We start from the raw sequence: 20,325 nt of genomic DNA, 5'->3' as shown, positions 1-20,325 counted from the left end.
TCATTTTCTGTCTTTTAAGAAACATGTCATTGACTACGTTCCTAGACAGTGTGACCTAACCGTATTTCTCCCATAATCCCTGTCATGCTACTGCTCAATTCTGCATAGGCGGTGATTTTCTGGAATGAATGTGTCACGTTATAGCTGAACTGACTACTGACTATACTTTTAAGGCCTACAGATTAAAAGATATATGATCCTGTGAAGGTGGGGCAGGTTTTCTGACAGAGTTTGCAAGATCAGACTTGAGAACCCAGGAGATTTGGCCACACTGTTGGTAAATTTATCCATTTTCATTTTACTTTTTCACCTTTTTTTTCCTTGAACCATTTAAGCCTTTAGTGCTCATGTTTACCTTCTCCAGCCTTCTGTCTGCTATTGTACAGAGAGCTTGGTATCTGTGATACAGCTACTGGGAAGTATCCCTGAGTTAGTGTGTTGGTGGCAATGGCAGTTAGTAAGAGAATACAGCAAGGAAGGTTTATCTTCAGCAATAAAAGTCAGGGCTTTGACATTTGCCTCCCATTCCTCCAGAGATTCTCCTTTCATTGTCATTTTTGGATGACCGAGCTGTGATTTTCCTAGAGAAATTATGGGTTCCATTATAAGTTTGATTAAACTTGATCTCAGAGGTGCCTTTCAATGCTTAGATGATTAAAAAAGAAAAGGGATTTAAACTTACCATCTGCTGGTTTCTCACTTGTGTCACAACATGCTTGTCCCTCCAGTCAAATCTTAATGGCAAAGACACATTGGGGATGGACATATGTACTTCTTCTGAGTATCTGGGATACTTGGAAGGTTTGCTTCTTAAATAAATGGCTGAGTAAAAACATAAAATGAAAAGACCACCATTATTACATTATGGGGGTGGGGGACTCTTGGGATTCTTTGGGAGAAACTTTTCAAGAGGAAATGGTAGCCTTCTACTAGACCTGCCATTTTAGATTTGCCTTTGTGCTTTTGTATAACATAAAATGCATTCACTGATGACTACAAAAGAGAATTCCTACAATAAGGCTGGAGCTGATACATAAAATGACTTGTTTGATAGAACCAGGTCAGTAATAAAAATGAGTAGAAATGATATCATTGGTTCTATTATAACCCATGGAACCGTGTGTGTCCTGAACAGAAACAGCACTAGAAAACTGCAGAAGTGATTAGACAGTTGTCCTTTATAGCTACATGGAAATGTTCATGATTATAATATTTGTTTCTTAAGCAATAATTAGAAGAGAGTGTCCACGAATTTATTTTCTTATGTGAGCACATAGTACATGCCTGACACTTAGTAGGTAAATATTTCATAAATGTTAACTATTACTCAATTTATTAGATTTATAATTAAATATTTATCAAAAGTTTAACAAGCAAGTCAAAATCAGGAAATCACCCAATAGCACCATCGGACCATACCTTTAAACTCTTCAGGAAACAAATAAGAAAACTGATTTATTCCGTAGAAGGCGGTCGAGTTTTCACTGGGATATAAAGAATTCAAGTATCGATGTCTATTAAGACTTTCCTAAAAGAAAGCAAAAACTATTTCATATCTACTATATCGGTTTTCCAAAGTAAACTGTGTATAACTAACTTGGAGATATTTTTCAATTATAAACTGAAAGCTTTATTTTCTTCAGACTACAATGTAAAGTTGTGTAAGATATCTACAGGAGATTCATAAACATTTTCTGTTAGAACTGTTACCTAATTTCAGACAGTTTTTGAGGCTGAGAAAAGTGTAGTTTATTCATTTATAATTCCCCATCACCAGGCTTGTTGCCAGCATTGTAGATACAGCTGTTAAAGTACTGACATAGTGGGAAAAAGGTAATATACTGCAAATAAACACGAGCTACTAGATTCACTCGTGGTTAAACAATGATGAATACAGAACACGTCTTCTTCACCTTTGTGTTTCCAGGAACTAAGTAATGAAACATGAAAAACAGACTGAGTAAATAAATTAATAAGTCAATCTGATTCTATTAAAGCTTTATAGATCTCTCTATCTCATGTAGGGTGCAAAGGCCCTGTGACAGATGCAATTCTGGAAACGTTCGAAGAAGACAGCCTGGTTTCTCTATCTGGAAGGAAAATGTGACCATTATTTATTGATTTCTCAACTTAGAATTTTGTGATAATTTATCTTAAGCTTATCTTTTATATGAGCATGCTTCAATTTCCCAATACTAACCAATTACACAGAACAAATAGAATTTCAGGGGGCTATCATTTGGTACATTTCCAACCCTACTGCTTCTACATATTTGTTTATGTACTTACGTGTTTATTGTGTGCCTGTCTTAAAAACCAATAAGCAAAATGACAACTGACTTACAGGTCTTATTCGTTACCATGATACCGTCACTGAGCATATGCCTGGCACACAACAGATCCTCAATAAGTATTTGTTGTTTAATAAATAGATAAGTGACATTTTTCATGTCATGCCCTCAATAACTTTAAACTGTTTATTTTTAAGTAAATTAATGCTGGAAGTTACCATAATCTTATTTTTATTTTCCTTTTGTGCATACCTAAGAAGACTGCTAACCAACAAAAATAAAGTTTCTGAGGTAGTCAAAAATAATCTTGATGAAGCAGGGCTTTCAATATGACCTGGATATATAAACGTAAAAATAGAAGTAGAATACAAGGTAATTCTTTCTATGGCAAATGACAAATGTAAGCCAGAGACTATTGCTAAGGAATGCAGTGGATTCACTCAATCAGTAAGTACTGCCTGGCCATCTCTGTGAGCTGGAGGAGTCAGGAAGGCACTGAGAATGTAGGATGTTAAGAACACACAGGAGAGAATGTGGCAGCTGTAAGAATGTGCCTCCCGCCTTCTTTCTACAGGGAGCTTAGTTGCTGCTAGTTGAATCTCCATGATCACACCAAGGGAAGCCACAGTTCCTGTGGGCTGCACCCAGGTCATGACTGATCGCCAAGACTCGCTACTTGGGGGACAAATGGGTCTCTTCTGCCAGTTGATTTTTGATTAATGAGTCCCTGATGGCTTTGCTAAACTTTCAAACTTTTCAAACTTTCCTTGGACTGTGAAACTTCCCCAGCTTTCTTTTCCTTTTTCCTTCTTTCAGGGTCTGAATTACACTGCAATCAGATAGCTCTACCTGGCCCTCTTCCTGTTCACTCATAGGAATTGTTCCTAGGATTGGCTAAAAAAAAAAAAAAAAAAGAAAAAGAACAAGAAGTCATGAATGACCAATTTACCAATATTAGGAATGAAAGAAGAGCCATGATTACAGATGCTTCAGGGATTAGAAGAATAATATTTTGACAACTTTATGACAATAACTTGGCAAACTGTACAAAATGGACAAACTTTTGGAAAGGCACAGATTGCCAAAGCTGGAAGGAGAAATAGAAAACCTGAGCAGCCTTTTATCAACTAAAAGCATTACATTTGTAAGTGAAAACTGATTCACAAAGAAAACTGCAGACCAGATGGCTTTTTGGTAAACTTTATACAATGAAGAATGAAGTAATACCAATATCATCCTTTGAGAAAATCAAGAAGAAGAGAACACACCGCAACTTCAATAAGACCAGGGTTATCCTGATTCTAAACCAGAAAAATATATCTAAATAACATAGAGCTACATACCGATATCCCTCATAAATACGCTGTAGATGCAAAATCCTTAACAAAATAGCAAATCAAATCTAACAATATATGTAAAGCACAATACATTGTGACCATGTAAAATTTACTCAGAAACGCTAGGTTGGTTTAAGTATTCAAAATCAATCATCATGTTTATACATCATATGAACAGAACAAAACAGGAATATACCCCCCCACACACACACACACGAGGTATAAACTGGTATACCCTTTCAAGATTTTTAAAATGACAAAATTGTTTAACTAAGAAAATCTAATTCTAGGAATGTATTTTAGACTCATGCGTGTAGGCAATTCCATAGCCCTAAGCATTGTGTGTGTACATGTGGGTTCTACACATGTGTGTCTGGGAGGGGAGGCAGTAGTTGAGCCACACACTCTATTTAGTTGGAGAGCTAATGCAAGTTTATTTTACTAGATTGTTTGTGACATCTATGAGAAAAACAATACGTCTCAGGCATCTTGACTCTCTTAACCTTTCCAGTTGTGGCTAACAATAATCTTAGACAATGTTCTGGTTAGGGTAAGTTAAGAGGAGAGACGTCATGTTCAAAACAATCTAAGAGTAGAAACCCATGGAGAACAGCTTGAGGAGTCCTCAGATATTTACTTAATCTACTTCCTTGAGAAGAACTCAAGTTGGCAAATACCAGATGAAACAAACTTGTACATCACTGTCAGGGAGCTCCCATGTCTTTCTCTTAATTTTTGTGTTGCCTTATGAATGTCATTTCACCATCCAGAGTTTACGTGTTCTGGTTGTGAAGTAGTTATAATAACACCAGTTTAATAATGAAAAAAATGAACGTGTTATTTATTTGTTTTCAATATTTATGTCCCTAATTTTCAATGATGATTCCAATAACAGTTACTTGGTTTTGGTCATGTGCCATGTGTTTGAAACGACAAATATCTCCACATATATTTTCTATTTGTTACCACTTGACATTGTTTTTTTTTTTTTTTTTTTTACTTTTTAAATGGCTTTATTTTATGTGCAAATAATGAACAGATGTTGTACCCATAAATTCTACTTTCCAAAAACAGGAGCTTTTTAAAAGAAAACCACATAACTTTTAAAAGGCATTGGGATTCCTCTGCTTCTAGATCATTGGTAGGCTAGAAAAATAAAGTTTGTTCTACCAGGAATCACAAGTTGGAACTGAGTATTCTCCAAAGTGGAAATTCTAGAGTGTAGTGTCACTCCAGGCAAAGATTATTCAGTTCTTATCCCCAATATCTGAAACTACCTATCAGAAGGGTTAAACCAGGTCAAAACAGTCCAGAACAATTAGGCTTCATCAAACAATACATTATGCTCCTCTGAGATGCCAATAAACCAAAACAGGAAATACTAAAATTAAAATAGTATTTGACACTGTCATACAAATTGCTATTTCCTTGTTGTATCCCCCTTTCTATAAGATTAATAAAGGGAATATTTTACTGCAAAGAATATTTTATTTTATACATCACTAACCATGAATTTTTGCCATTACTTATTATACAAAGACTTCCCTGTGACATTATCCAAATGGAATAAGCATTTTACATCCACAATTAACTTCTATAGTTATAAGCAGAATTTTCCTGATTTACATAAATACATCTGTCAGTGAAGATTTAACACTGAGATGCAATGTAACATCAGTAATATCTGATGTTTTATAGATGGCAATGTAGAAAAGATATATTTTAATCACTTTTCATTTAAGTGAACTTATGTAAAAAATAAACTAATAATTTAGCAGTTCCAAGTGTCCAAAGGGCATTTTCAAATGCACATAAAAGAAATGGTTACAGAGATTTTTAAGAAGCGTCTTCCATATCCACATCCTCTTGCAACTGCTGTACCATTTTCTCTTCCAAATGCTTCCCTTTGCCTGCAAGAGGGGCTTGGATAAGATGGATGTTTTGCTGGACTTCTTTGATATCCTGAACTTTATGTAGCTCTTTATTTTTTTTCAGTCTGTTCATTATAAATTTAGCTTGGCGTTTCTGTTTGATCTCTTCAACTCTCTTCATTGCATCAATAGTTTTATTCCATAGCTCTCGCTGGTATTTGATAGGTTCATCTCTACGCTTTTCAAATTCAAATGAATTATCCACTGTAAGCTCTTTACCATCTGCTTTCCGGAATGCTTTGGTCCACCTAACTTTGCGAGGATTGGGCTTATTTTTAAAGTATTTATGACATTTAGATTTACAAAATCTGAACATCTTGCAATCATTGCGTACGAACATCATGCCGTGGCCAGGGTAGATGGGCCCGGAACAGAAATAACACTTCTCTATACGCATGTTGAACCCGCATGGGTCCCCACTGACAAAACGCCAGGCTTTGGAGGAAGTCGATATACTGTTCTTTGATTTGTGTCAGCAGCACGAGTATCTGCCGGGCTTTTGAAAATGTTGCTCTCTACCACTTGTTCAACCAGGAGCCAACTTCTAAGAGAATTGCATCTGCTATTCTGGTGTAATGACTCCTGTCATTTCATAGCTCTCCATAGCTCATGTCAGGACCACTCAGTCTTTATATAAATTGTTGACTTCTTGCCAAGAGCAAAATACTCTAAACCACTTAGTGCTCTGCTTTGTCCTCTCCATACCACTGATCCCTACCCACTTGTTTTGATTTTGCAAAACCACTAATAACCTTAAAAGTACTTCCCAGGAGGCTTCTGAACACTGGATAATTATTTTACCCATCCACACACACACACAAATATCCACACACACTAAACGGATGAATTTCTCTAATCTCTTTTTAACTTTGCAACAATCTAAAAAGTCTTACCATTGCTGTGCAATTTTTGGCTATATTCTCAACCTCTCTGAGCTTTATTTCCATCAACAAATGGAGTAATACTTATTTGGCAGAATGTAAGGATTAAATAAAATAATAATTGGAAAACACATATTACAGGGACTGGCAAAATAAATGCTCAGTTAAAATGTTCTCATCCTATATCTTCCTTTTCCTTTAAACATAGACTAATTGGATTATAGAAATGGCATTCAAAGATCATAATTTCAGATTCAGTTGGAGCAAGCATTTTTTCATGTCATTAGAAATGAGGTTCAATTATCCATTGAAAGCAATCAGTTGCTTTCATAGTAAGGTAATACTATCAGTATATCCAAGAATATTTATTCTCTTATTTGCTATATACTTATCAAGTTCACCCAACACGAGTTTCTCAGCATTTAAAATTTATAAAGCCCTGTATTTAATTTCTTGGATTACCAATTCTTCTAAGTGACTTTTCTGGTGTACCTTGATTCTGGCTATTAAAGACTTCTAGGAGAATCTCAAACTGGGAGTCTGTATGGGGCCCTTGCTGCTCATTACCTCAACAACCTCTGGTAGGTAAAGGATCAGTGAGCGCGTGTTCTTACCAGAGGGCAACAGAGTGATAGTGAGCAAATTTAGAGTAGCCATCTCTAAAGCCATGTAAAATATTAAAGAAAAAACCTGAACCTTAACTTCATTTATGAGAGGAAAGATGTAAAGTTTTGATGAACATATAGGAAACTTCTAATTAATACTTTTGAAAAGTGCAGAACTTTAAAAATTGAATCTTACATGGGAAAAATTAGAGCTCATAAATCTGAACATCCTTTGAACAGATTTGGTGAAAAATCTGTTGCTGGACTGGAGTGCAGTGGTGCGATCTCGACTCACTGCAACCTCTGCCTTCTGGGTTCAAGCAATTCTCCTGCCTTAGCCTCCCAAGTAGCTGGGACTACAGGTGCACACCACCACATCCAGCTAATTTTTGTATTTTTAGTAGAGATGGGGTTTCGCCATGTTGGTCAGGATGGTTTTGATCTCTTGACCTCATGATTCACCCACCTGGGCCTCCCAAAGTGCTGGGATTACAGGCGTGAGCCACCGTGCCCGGCCCACCTGTTTTTTTTTTTTTTTTTTTTTTTGAGTTTAATTGAATGACTTACAAAGGGAGATACCAGATTCCTGCAAAGGAGGGTAACTCAAAACCTAAGAGCTTGAGGAAATTATCCTAATTTTAAAACTAGAAAAACATGTCCCCTTGGCATTAGTAGATCTTGTGCACCCTAAATCTCTCTTTATTATAGGTATACAGCTAGTGCTCGACTTACAACCACGATTGGGCCCAGCAGACTGGTCGTAACACGATTTGGTCGTAAGTTGAGTAGGCTATATGTACAGTTGAAATGGTGCATGTGGAGATGGTAGTGCTGCCGGAAGCTGGTCCGCACTGTCGTAGGCCCAGCTGGGCAACGTTTGCGCTGCCAGACGCGGGGCAGTCATGGCTAGCGATTGTGGTTGTAAAGTCGAATGGTCGTAAGTTGCATAGGTCGTTAAGTCGATCAATACCTGTAATCTCTCAACATTATACGTAGGACCCTGTCCCTGTAAGACTCTGTCCCTACTTATTATGACTTCTAGCAGCCGTCCTTTTAAGAAGTAGAATCTCCTAAAGCTGCCTTTGTGTGTGTGTGCACACATGCGCTGGAGGTGATCACATATTTGAACTGCGACTTAAATGTAACATGTTTCTAAGCAGTGTCTTCCATATTCTAATTTCCTGCCTGTTGGCCTAGCTAGGATGCTTCATAACTACTCTAAAGGAAGTTGATAAGAACTGCAGAGTAGTCATGAAACGTGCTAGCAAGGCCGAACAAGAAACAGGATGGTTTCAGTCTGACCATAAAACAAGATAACTATTTGACAAGAGACTTGACCCAGTTTCATGAGGAGATTAGGCTGCAGTCTTAAAATTCCTTGGAAATCAGTATTTTTCTTACAGGATCAGAAAGCCCTTCCAGCTGTCTCAGGCATCTTGATCCTCTTACCTTTCCAGCTGTAGGTAACGATGCCCTGGTTAGGGGAAATTAAGAGGAAAATGGTCCTGTTCAAAATGATCTAAGAGTAGAAACCCATGGAGGGCGGCTTGAGGGGTTCTCAGATATTACCTTAATCTAATTCCTTGAGGAGAAAAATCTGTGAGCTTTCTTACCGACTGCCACTAATTAAGAATAAATGAAATAATGTGTTTTATTCTTGCATGTACTCAACTGTTTCTAAAGGAGTAAGCAAATCCTTTAAGAGCAAACTGTTGAATTTTCACTTCTCTATAAAGAAAGTTCTCAGCCATCGAGTACCCTAAATACAAAGGGTTGAGGGGATTGTTAAATTGAATGCAAGAATTCATTCTAAGTGCTGTATATGAATTAACTTAGGCCTGTATAAAGGTAATTGCTAACATTACACCTTCTTCACAGATGAATAAATTGAGAAACAGATACATAATTTGCTGAAGGTCACACAACTAGTATTTGGTGGAGGGGTATAGTTATTTAGCCTGAAAGGAATCCACAGAAGGAATATAAACTTTAAGGGATTTCACATCTGTTTTATCAGCTGAAAAGCCAGTGAACATTTATTTTTTTCCCCATTGATATCTAGGTTTCCTTCCACTAATGATGATTTATTTGTACGTATCAATATATGCAATGATGTGTGTATTCCCTTACAATGAGTCCCATGTATCCATGGGATAAGTTTTATATCGAAATTACGAGAGAAGCCTAAGGTGCTTTGTAAGATCCCTTTCTCTTCAGCACTTTAAACTCATTGATTGTCTTGCAGTTCCATTACTCAGACTTCTAACAACTTTCATTTGCAGATTTTTGAAGTTTCATAGGATAAATCATACATTGTACACATAGATTTAAAATGTTCTCCTTGGGAGTGCTTTCATTTCTGGAAATTGCAGTGAACCTGAGGATGAGCAAAAAAGGTAAAATATTTGTATACGATATTACAGCATTGCTGAGAATTTCTTGGAAGACTTGGGAGCTGTAAACATTAGATCAGTGATTCTCAACTGAGGATAATTTTGTCTGTCATTTGTCACACTGGGGATTGTCATACTGGTGGGATGCCACTGGCATCTAGTGCATAGAGCCCATGCATGCCCTACAACGAAGAGGAACGTCCCCCCAAACAAATCACTATCCATTCTCAAACGTCAACAGTGCCACTGTTAAGAAGCCCTGGATTAGAACAGTAACAACTTTTTATAGGATACACTTTTATAAATTCCTACTTTTGAAAAGTTTATTAGACAAAGTATTTTATATACAGTGCACTGAAATCTGTGCAAACATAATGCAGATTTGTTTACTATGTATGATAAGAAATGCGGAGTATGTGTGTGAGCATGTACACAAAAAATTAAATTAAAAATACATTCCTTTGTGAATGTCTACTTGGGAGAATCTGTTTCTCCAGTGTATAAGTCTTTCCATTCTTCTTTTTGTTTACAGGAAAATGGATTATAACACAATCTTTAAACATAACAATATTCATTTTTTGAATAAATGTCTTAGAGCACAGCACATATCTTATTCTCCACTGTATCCCTCAGAAAACCCAGACCAGTTCCTTAGACACAGTAGAAATTAAATAAAGTATTATTGGATGAATGTATGGAAAGATGAATGAATGAATGACTGAAGAAATTATGATCTACAATTTTAAGTTTATGATATATTTCCATTTAGTCAATGTATGCTTTAAGTAACAATCAACAGAAAAAGTCTACTGAACAACGTTATCTAACATCAAATTCATGTCTTTATTTTTATACAAGGTAGAACAGGTGTACCAAACCGCTGGGCCATGGACTAGTGCCAGTCTGTGGCCTGTTAAGGACCAGGCCGCAGAGCAGGTGGTGAGGGGCGGTGAGCGAGCATTATCACCTGAGCACCACCTGCTGTCAGATCAGTAGCAGCATTAGATTATCATAGGAACACACACCCTACTGTCAACTGGGCATGAGAGGGTTCTATGTTGCACAGTCCTTATGTGAATCTAACGCTTGATGATCTAGGGTGGAACAGCTTCATCCTGAAATCATCCGCATCCTCTCTAGCCCACCCCACACCTCAGTCTATGGGAAAATTGTCTTCCATGAAACCAATTCCTGGTGCCAAAAAGTCTGGGGACCACTGAGGTTTAAAATAGGTTTTAGGCTGGGTGGGGTGGCTCACACCTGTAATCTCAGCACTTTGGGAGGCCGAAGCAGGCACATCACGAGACTGAGACCATCCTGGCCAACATGGTGAAACCTGTTTCTACTACAATTACAACACTTGGCAGGGCGAGGTGGCATGCACCTGTAGTCCCAGCTACTCAGGAGGCCGACGCAGGAGAATTGCTTGAACCTGGGAGGCAGAGGTTGCAGTGAGCTGATACCGTGCCACTGCACTCCAGCCTGGGTGACAGAGTGAGACTCTGTCAAGAAGCAAGCAAGCAAGAAGGAAGGAAGAAGGAAGGAAGGAAGGAAAAGAGGAAGGAAAGGAAAGGAAAGGAAAAAAAAGGAAAGGAAAAAGGAAAGGAAAGGGGTTTTAAAGCTTTCTTGGAGAAAGTCTATTTGGAGGATCTAATTCCAGATTTCAAGGGGCTGATTATGGCAAGTATATATACGTAAGTGGCTCATTAGTTAGGATCATTTGTTATAAAAATACTATAGCTATCTATTCGTACATAAATATTTCTAAATATATAAATCATCTTATAATAATATAACCTGTATTATTATGGCAACTGCTCTTAAGGTGAAGCTTCTGAAATTTTATGTAAAATCACATGCACGGCCGGGCGCAGTGGCTCACGCCTGTAATCCCAGCACTTTGGGAGGCCCAGGTGGGTGGATCATGAGGTCAAGAGATCGAGAACTTCCTGGACAACATGGTGAAATCCCATCTCTACTAAAAGTACAAAAAATTAGCTGGGCGTGGTGGTGCGCACACGTAGTCACAGTTACTTGGGAGGGTGAGGCAGGATCATCGCTTGAACTCGGGACGCGGAGGTTGCAGTGAGCTGAGATTGCGCCACTGCACTCCAGCCTGGTGACAAAATGAGCCTCCAAAAAATCAATCAATCAATCAATCACATGCGCTTTGGCGTAGGTATTATTGTAAAGTGAGAGTATCAAACAACTTTTTTTTTTTTTTTTTTTTTGAGACGGAGTCTCGCTCTTGTTACCCAGGCTGGAGTGCAATGGCGCGATCTCGGCTCACCGCAACCTCCGTCTCCTGGGTTCAGGCAATTCTCCTGCCTCAGCCTCCTGAGTAGCTGGGATTACAGGCACGCACCACCATGCCCAGCTAATTTTTTGTATTTTTAGTAGAGACGGGGTTTCACCATGTTGACCAGGATGGTCTCGATCTCTTGACCTCGTGATCCACCTGCCTCGGCCTCCCAAAGTGCTGGGATTACAGGCTTGAGCCACCGCGCCCGGCCTCAAAAAACTTTTATTGGATCCAATATTGGTCCGTGCCTCCCAAAAGGATAAGAATATCAAATGTTCTGTGGTAAAATAATGAGCATCAGTAAATAAGAAGGCATACCTAGGCTTTGGCACAAAGGAGAGTAGGCTGAATTCAATAGTTAAGAGCTTCCTGCGCACCGGAAGTTTCCAAAGGAGTGAAGGAGCAGACATAAGCCATCCCATCAGATATCTTGTGAGACATCCCATAATAAACCATAGAGGAGGCTAGCTTTCACTGAACAATAATATAATAGTTTGTGGGAAAGTCATAGAGCTACCCTACCTTTCATTCAAGGAACATTCCGGGGGAACTTACAAAACTAAGGCTAAGATTAAAACAAATTTGAAAAACCTTCACCATTCTCTAAACCCACAACCATGAAAGACATTACTAATTAATAAGGAACTTAACTGGATCTTTAGCTGCAAACCCCTGAATCATCAATTCAACAATGAATTCACTTGATTTCAACAAGAAGTTTCATGGTTACCAAGGAGCCAAGGCCCTTCCACCCTTCCCTGTGGAAAGCTCTGTATCCCTAGTACAAACTGCAATCTCCAGCTAATTAATCTAACTATTGTCTAATGATCCGAGGTGGAAGAGTTCCATTCCAAAACCATCCATCCCCCCATTCCCTCCCACCCTCACTGTCCATGGAAAAACTGTCTTCCATGAAACGGGTCCCTGGTGCCAAAAATATTGGGGACCACTAAGGTAGAAAATCGGTGTCAAAGCATTCTTGGATAAAGTCCAGCTAAGCACCAAGAGGTGTTCAGTTTCCAGCAACTGTGCTTTGAAGCCTCAAACCTTTCTGGTTATCCACCTCATGAAGAAAACTCCTACTGGCAGCAATTGCTTTGACAACTTTTTAGGTTTTTCTTAACTCAAGGTTTTTGAAATGTACTAAGAGTCTTCATAATTCTATCCTCCTCCACTTCCAATCTTCCATCGTTCAACCTGGGTCTTTGTATTTCTCCTGAGAAAAGTTTTATTTTCTAGATATTAATCTTCTGGGTATGGCCTCTTCACAGGACCAATATGAATCACTACATAAATTGTATATATATATATATAGATATATATATTTATAAATTATCTAAATAAATGTTAAAAATATATTTGCAAGTCTGGCCCTTTGACCTTTGTCCTGAAATAGGATTTTTAAAGGTGGGACTGACTTTTCCCCTAAGGGGTTTGGTTTACCAGGAAAATGAAACTAAGTTTAGGCTAGTGGTAGAATACAGGCGAGAATTTTGTTCTTCAAAGAGTGTAAGAGGGCGTCTGGTTTTGAAAGCTTGAACTGAACTCAAGAATAATAAAGTGGAGATAACAGTACACGTCTCGGTTTGGACAAAACGTTAGGAGCGGACAGAATCGGGGAAAGCTGGCCTTCCTAAACACTGGAGATTTCCAGGAGAGAAAGGGGAAGAGAAGAGCATAGCTATAAAATCCTGTGAGAAATTCCAACAAACACCAGGGGAAAAGATACACTTCCTTGGGTAATATTACTGAACTCAGACTCACGTTTGATGCAGAATGAATGAATTTTCTTTTCTAATAAATTAAATCATGATCATGACATCCTTCATGAATTTAAAAAATGTGTTAAATAGCATCAGATATCTAGAGCACAGCGAGGCAAACACTAAATCCGCATTCCTTGCCTTTCCTTGGTTTCAGAAAAATAATTTGTGCTCGGCGAACTGGTCTCTTTACAGCGTTTTCATGCTAGACTCAAATCTAAGCATTTATTATAAAGACTTTTTCATAATGCTATGAAAAGGAAATTAAATGTTACTCTTTTCTCCAGCTCAGTCTCCAAGGCAGGAAGAACTTTTAAGGCGATGCGTTAGTTTAAGGAGAATCATTAACCATCAGGATTCTGTAAGCGGGCTAAAGGCAGGCTCTTTGTCTCTAACCTCTGATCACTGGCGCCCTCCTCGGGAAGAAAAACGACTGTTTCTGGTTCTCATAAATGTGAAACAGAGCTTTGGAAGTCAGTGGCGACGAGCGGGGGGATTGCTAAAAAAAGGCTCTTCTTCCCACCAAGAACACTTTGGACGGATCTACTGATGCCTTTGGGTGCGTCCCCCAAATCCATAGCGACACAACTTTTCTGGAAAATCTAATCTTTTGGTTAGGAAAGGCATGGAGCCACACCGTGGCATGAGGAGAGGGGAGACAGAGCTGGCTTTTGCACCCGCAGCTCAGGGCCCCGGACGCATCTGGGGTGCCCACCAGCAGGGTCAGCTCTCCGGAACCCTCTTCCGCAGCCCAGACCCAGGACAGGAAGTGGGGGAGCGGGGACAGACCCGGAAGGCGCGCGCTCGGTACCCGCAAGGCGGCGGCCTCTCGCTGGCGGCTCCGCAGCCAGGTCGGAGTGAAGGGGGCGTGGGAGTCCGCGTCGCCGCCGCCCCAGCACAGCAGCCCCAGCAGCCACGCCAGCTCTCGCAGCTCCATCGCGGCGCGCGGCTCCTCCGCCACCCGCGCGGCCTGTTTTCTCTTTCGGTTCCTCGGCTCCTCCCCTCCCGGACTCGAGGGGCGGAAGAAGCTGCCAGTGGAGTGCACGGTGCCGAGACTGACCCTGCGTTAGGTCCCCGGTTCCCTGTGCTTGAAAATCTGGTCAGCTGGAGGCTATGAAACTTCTCGCTGGGGCTAGTATTTTGGATTTTTTTTTTTTTCTTGTTTTTGGAAGAGTCAGGCACGTGCTTTCGAGGTTTCACCTCTGTCTATTAGAAAAAAAGAACCCTGAGAGGCATTCTTTTTTTTGTGTGTGGTGAGATCAGGGCTCACTGCAGCCTCGACCTCCCAGGTTCAAGTGATCCTCCTGCCTCAGCCTCTAGAATAGCTGGAACTACAGGCACATGCCACCACGCCAGGCTGTTTTTGTATTTTTAGTAGGGATGGTATCTTACCATATGGCCCAGGCCAGTCTTGAACTCCTGGCCTCAAGTGCTCTGCTCGCATTGGCCTCCCAAAGTGTTGGGATTACAAGTGTAAGCCACCTGGCCTGCCTTGTGAGCCACCGAAACCTGCCTTGTTCCTTCTTGCCATGCTCCCTAAGTTCAAGACCTCCTTCTGAAATGATGTGGGTCAATACATAGAGGCATCCATTCAGCAGATGTTTATAAATACGTAACAAAATTGTACAGTTGTGAAAAGCATACACAATTTTTGGGTCTATTATGGCAGTTTCAAAATTCTTGAAGCCTGTTTCTCCATTTGCAAAGGAAGATAGAGCCAGCTACATGATTTGCAGGGCCCCGTGTAAACTGAAAATGAAGTTCCTGTGTTCACAAATTGTTAAGAGTTTCAGGACGGCAGCAGCAGAGCATTAACCCAAGCTATGGGCCTTCTAAGCACCCACTTCTGCACAGGTCACACGCTCATGAAGCTGGCTCTACTGAGCCTTTCTATTATAATCTATTGTGAACAAGGCTTCCATGTCTCTGAAATTCCTATCATTACCCTCGTAGATTTTTAGGTTTATCAGATTTATGCCTTTAGTTTTTACCTAGATGCAGTGAGTTACAATATTCTCTGATGCAAAATTGGTAATAAAAATAAAAATAATGTTCTGGTTATTAAGAGGAAAGACATCAGAGTTTTTTTGTTTTGTTTTGTTTTGTTTTGTTTGACAGAGCCTGGCTCTATCGCCAGGCTGGAGTGCAGTGGCCCTATCACGGCTCACTGCAACTTCCGTTTTCCAGATTCAAGCAATTCTCCTGCCTCAGCCTCCCGAGTAGCTGGGACTACAGGTACCCCCCACCATGCCAGGCTAATTTTTTTCTTTTTGTATCTTTAGTAGAGACAGGATTTCACCATGTTGGCCAGGATGGTCTCGATCTCTTGACCTCATGATCTGCCCCCCTCGGCCTCCCAAAGTGCTGGGACTGCAGGCGTGAGCCACTGCGCCCTGCAGACATCGATTTTTTTAAGGTACATCCATGATGAGATATATTGCTCTTGGAAAGTATGGTGATACAGATTTTATTTAAATCATAGGTTCACAGAACAATGTTCATGTTAACCTCAGCAGTTCTTTTGTGCTTAGCCCTTTCTTGTAACCCTTACAAGCACATACTTTTCTTTTTAAACTGAGGTTTGATTTCAGATCATAGTTCCTGTTTATTGACAACCTACTGAGTCAAGAAACTTAAATATAGGCAATCATCCCTACTCTAGGAAAACTGGTATTGTAAAAATGCCACTTGAATTAAACTCACTTCATGAGCTTGCATCAAGTATTTATTGAGTACTTGCTAAGTGTCAGGCATTGTTCTAGGTAATGAGGGTATATCAAGCAAGTGCATAAGTGACTAAAGAGGTGAAAATCCCCATCCTCATGAAGCTGATATTTCAATTGATTTACATCAACAAATATTTATTGAGTGTATCAAGTGCGTAAGCGACTCAAGATATGAAAATCCCCATCCTAATGGAGGTGGTATTTCAGTGAGGGGAGAGAGACGCAATAACATTATTACAGGTTGGCCTGGCAGGGTGGCTCCCTGCAATGCCAGGACTTTGGGAGGCTGAGGCAGGCGGATCATGAGGTCAAAAGGGCGGATCACAAAGTCAAGAGGGCTGATCATGAGGTCAAGAGATTGCGACCACACTGCTCAACATGGTGAAACCCTGTCTCTACTAAAAATAAATAAAAAATGAGCTGGATGCGGTGGTGTGTGCCTGTAGTCCCAGCTATCCCAGAGGCTGAGGCAGGAGAATCGCTTGAACCTGGAAGGTGGAGGCTGCAGTGAGCCAAGATTGTGCCACTGCATTCCAGCCTGGCAACAGAGCGAGACTTCGTCTAAAAAAAATAAATTACTACAGGTTGAGGATCCCTTATCCACAATGCCTCGGACTGGAAGTGTTTCAGATTTCAGATTTCTTTCCCCCAGATTTTGGAATATTTGCATATACATAATGAGATCTCTTGGGGATGAGAACGAAGTCTAAACACGAAATTCATTTGTGTTTCATGTACACCTTATGCACATTTCCTGAAGGTAATTTTACTATTTTAGATAATTTTATGCATGAAACAAAGTTTTGAATGCATTTTGACTGTGACCCACCATGTGAAGTCAGGTGTGAAATTTACTAGGTGTGGCACTATGTCAACACTCAAATAGTTTTAGATTTTGGAGCATTTTGGGTGTTGGGTTAGAGGTGCTCAACTGTACATGTGTTAAAGGACAATCAATCTGGATAAGTGTAGGGAACACTCCCGTGAGAGGCCCCCCTAATGTATGGGCCTCACCAGACCGTGAGCTTGAGCCCAAACACAGTTTCCTGCTGGAGGCAGTCGAGCTATGGGAAAGAAGGAACTGAGAAATGACTGATGTTGCAAAGGTTTCTACTTCTGACTGCAATGACACTTGGGCAAGGGTCGTGTGGTTTTGTCAGACATTATGTCTCCACTAGGCCTCTGCATGACTTTTATGACTTTGTCTTTCAAGAAGTTTAACCTTATCCGCATGACTGCCTTGAACCCTAGATAATGACTTTATGGCTTAGCTTGTGACTCTTAGGTATTGTTATTTACAAAAGTGTGTTTTGGTAAAAACAGATAAAGCATACCACCTGCCCACTTTTATGATCCTTGAATGTCATGCTTAAGATTGTTTTTGTGATCTTATATTTTGTAACTTTCCATTGTTGAATGTGTAAACACCTAAACACCTATGATCTTAAGGTATATATTGAGACCCTGGACAAAAATAAATTTGCTGTTTAGGCATTGCCTTCTCAGTCCTCCAGACCCCAGCTTTCCTGCCTCTCTTTATTTCCACGAACCCCCCTTTCAGGTCGGGACCTTCTTGCTGGCCAAGACTCCCCGGTGGATCTTCCGTCGCCCACAGATAAGGAGAGTCAGGAGTGTGAGGGATAGTATTGCTCTTTTAAGTAAAGTGTTCAATACTGTCCTCACTGATGAGTAGGATTTTGAGCAAACATTTTAAGGAGAAGAAAGTGAGCAACATGGGTATTCAGATATCCAGGGAAGGAGAAGCTAAGATAGAAAGAATTGTCAACACTAAGGCCTTGAGATGGAAGTTTGCTTGGCATGCCCCAGAAACATAAAAGAAGTCACTATGGATGGAGGAAAGGAAAAAAAGAAGAGGGTGGGGGAGAGTAGAATATGAGATAGTAAGAAGCACACAGGTTGTGAAGAATTTTGGGTCAGTTAAAAGGGAGATCAGTTAAGTTGTAAAACAAAGTTTTTGAAAAGTGTCTTGAAAAGTGAAGGTGAAAGTATCTGCTAATTCTTAGAATAAACACTATAAATTAATTACCTGCACATGTGGAGATGTATTTTTTCATAAAATCTGCAAAATAGTACATGAAATTTCCCTTAACTCTTTATTACCTATCTACTGCCACATAAAATACAACCCTCAAACTTAGAATCTTAAAAAATCGATTTCTTTTGGCTGGGCGCGGTGACTGACACCTGTTATCCCAGCACTTTGGGAGGCTGAGGCGATTAAGACCAGCCTGACTAACATGGTGAAAACCCGTCTTTACTAAAAATACAAAACTTAGCCAGGCGTGGTGGTGCATGCCTGCAATCCCAGCTACTCAGGAGGTTGAGGCAGGAATATCACTTGAACCTGGGAGGCGGAGGTTGCAGTAAGCCAAGATCGCACCGTTGCACTCCAGCCTGGGCAACAGAGCGAGACTCCGTCTCAAAAAAAATTTTTTTTTCTTATTTAATACATTTTCTGTGAGCCAGGCACCTGGGAGCAGCTTATCTGAGTGGTTCCGGCTCAGAGTGTCTCATGAGGTTGCAGACAAGCTGATGCACGTGGCTGCAGTCCTCTGAAGGTTTCCTAAGGTTAAAGGATTTGATTCCGAGCTCATGTGGCTGTTAGAAAGAGTCCTCAGTTCCTCTAGGCCTTTGGACAAAATCCTCAGAACCCTTATGAGGGGGCTGGGCTTTTCCAGACTGCTTTGTTTCTGCAGAATGAGTGACTAGACAGACGGAGAGAGTGGATCAGGGAATGACTGAGGTGGGAGCAGCAGTGTCTTCTTATAACCTTACCTTGAAAGATATCACCCCTCTGCCGTTGGTTACACAGTGCCAGTCTGGTGCGATGGAGCTGACATGAGGTGGGGGCCATCAGGTGCCATCTTAGAGGCCAGTTACCACAACATCATGTTGGACACTATCAGCCCAGTAACAAACACGGTCATTTCTTTGTGTGCAGAAATACTCCTGGACTATCCATTTTCACAAATGCCTCTCAACCTTTATGATACAAAAATAATTATGTACTGTTGTTTTCATCCCGTTCTGAACCTTCTGGGATTTCTTCCATTTTTAATCATACTATTTCATGTTTCAATGACTTTGCTATGAAGTTATTTTGTTTTTGTTACCACTTTTTCTTTTTTTGAGAAAGATTCTCTCTCTTGTCCAGGCTGGAGTGCAGTGGCACGATCTCAGCTCACTGCAGCCTCAGCCTCCAGGTAGCTGGGGTTACAGGCAGGCACCACCACGCTTGGCTAATTTTTTGTATTTTAGTAGAGACAGGGTTTCACCATGTTGGCCAGGCTGGCCTCCAACCTCTGACCTCAGGTGATCCCCCTGCCTCGGCCTCCCAAAGTGCTGGGATTACAGGCGTGAGTTACTGCATCCAGCCTTGTTTTTATTTTTACTTGCTACACATTCATATGTTTATTATGACTTACCACTGTGTTAAGCATTTTGCAAATATCAACCTTAATTCCCCCTTGCAGAAGGTAGCATTATCATCATTTCTGTTTTATAGACGAGAAAACTGAGGCAGAGAAAAGTTAGGGACTAATTGCATGAGATACTGAAAACCTCATATAATCAGCTAGAGATTATTAAATAATTGGAAACATAAACTGAAAAAAATGCTAGGGTTAATCTGGGGAAAATATTGAAATGAATACTAATTGTATAAGAGATTAGGTCTTTAGAGAGGTTTTCATGCTATGAAGAATTTTGCCTCCCTGCATAACCTCATGACTGCAGAGTTTCAGATATTTAATGCACTGATAAGAAGGAACCATGTCTTTTGCCTTTAAGGTTGTTAACCCTTAAAACAACCCAGCAAGGTAGAAATTATTATTCTCACTTTATATGTGAAGGAACTGACATGTTCAGTTATTTAAGATCCTAAGTAGTAAGTGGCCACAGTGAGATATAAATTGAGCTGTCAGACTTCAGAGCTCAGGCTTGCGTTTTCTTTTTTTCTTCTTTTCTTTTCTTTCTTCCTTTTTTTTTTTTTTTTTTCTTTAAGACAGTTTCGCTCTTGTTGCCCAGGCTAGAGTACAATGGCGCGATCTAGGCTCACTGCAACCTCCGCTTCCTG

General features: G+C 40.2%; 1 protein-coding gene and 1 pseudogene across 2 annotated transcripts in view; both read right to left on the bottom strand.

Moving 5' to 3' along the window:
* The window catches only part of CTSO (cathepsin O), a 30,315-nt gene extending 15,815 nt beyond the window's left edge, over positions 1-14,500 (bottom strand). Inside the window, exons 1-3 of the mRNA XM_032248591.1 lie at positions 14,315-14,500; positions 1,420-1,528; positions 683-822 (exon numbers count right to left, since the gene is read on the bottom strand). Coding sequence (XP_032104482.1) covers positions 683-822; positions 1,420-1,528; positions 14,315-14,440 — 375 coding nt within the window. The 5' untranslated portion in view covers positions 14,441-14,500. The remainder of the gene's footprint in view (positions 1-682; positions 823-1,419; positions 1,529-14,314) is intronic.
* LOC116530496 lies at positions 4,619-5,986 on the bottom strand (annotated as a pseudogene). The gene has a single exon (XR_004260030.1). The product of XR_004260030.1 is annotated as a probable ribosome biogenesis protein RLP24 pseudogene (transcript).
* Positions 14,501-20,325: the final 5,825 nt, after the last annotated feature.

This window comes from Sapajus apella, unplaced genomic scaffold, assembly GCF_009761245.1.
Source record: "Sapajus apella isolate SASKATOON/1434 unplaced genomic scaffold, GSC_monkey_1.0 scaffold67, whole genome shotgun sequence".
NCBI classification, from domain to species: Eukaryota; Metazoa; Chordata; class Mammalia; order Primates; family Cebidae; genus Sapajus; species Sapajus apella.
The sequence above is the reverse complement of the archived record's forward strand: the minus strand, read 5'-3'. Positions and strand labels throughout refer to the sequence as shown.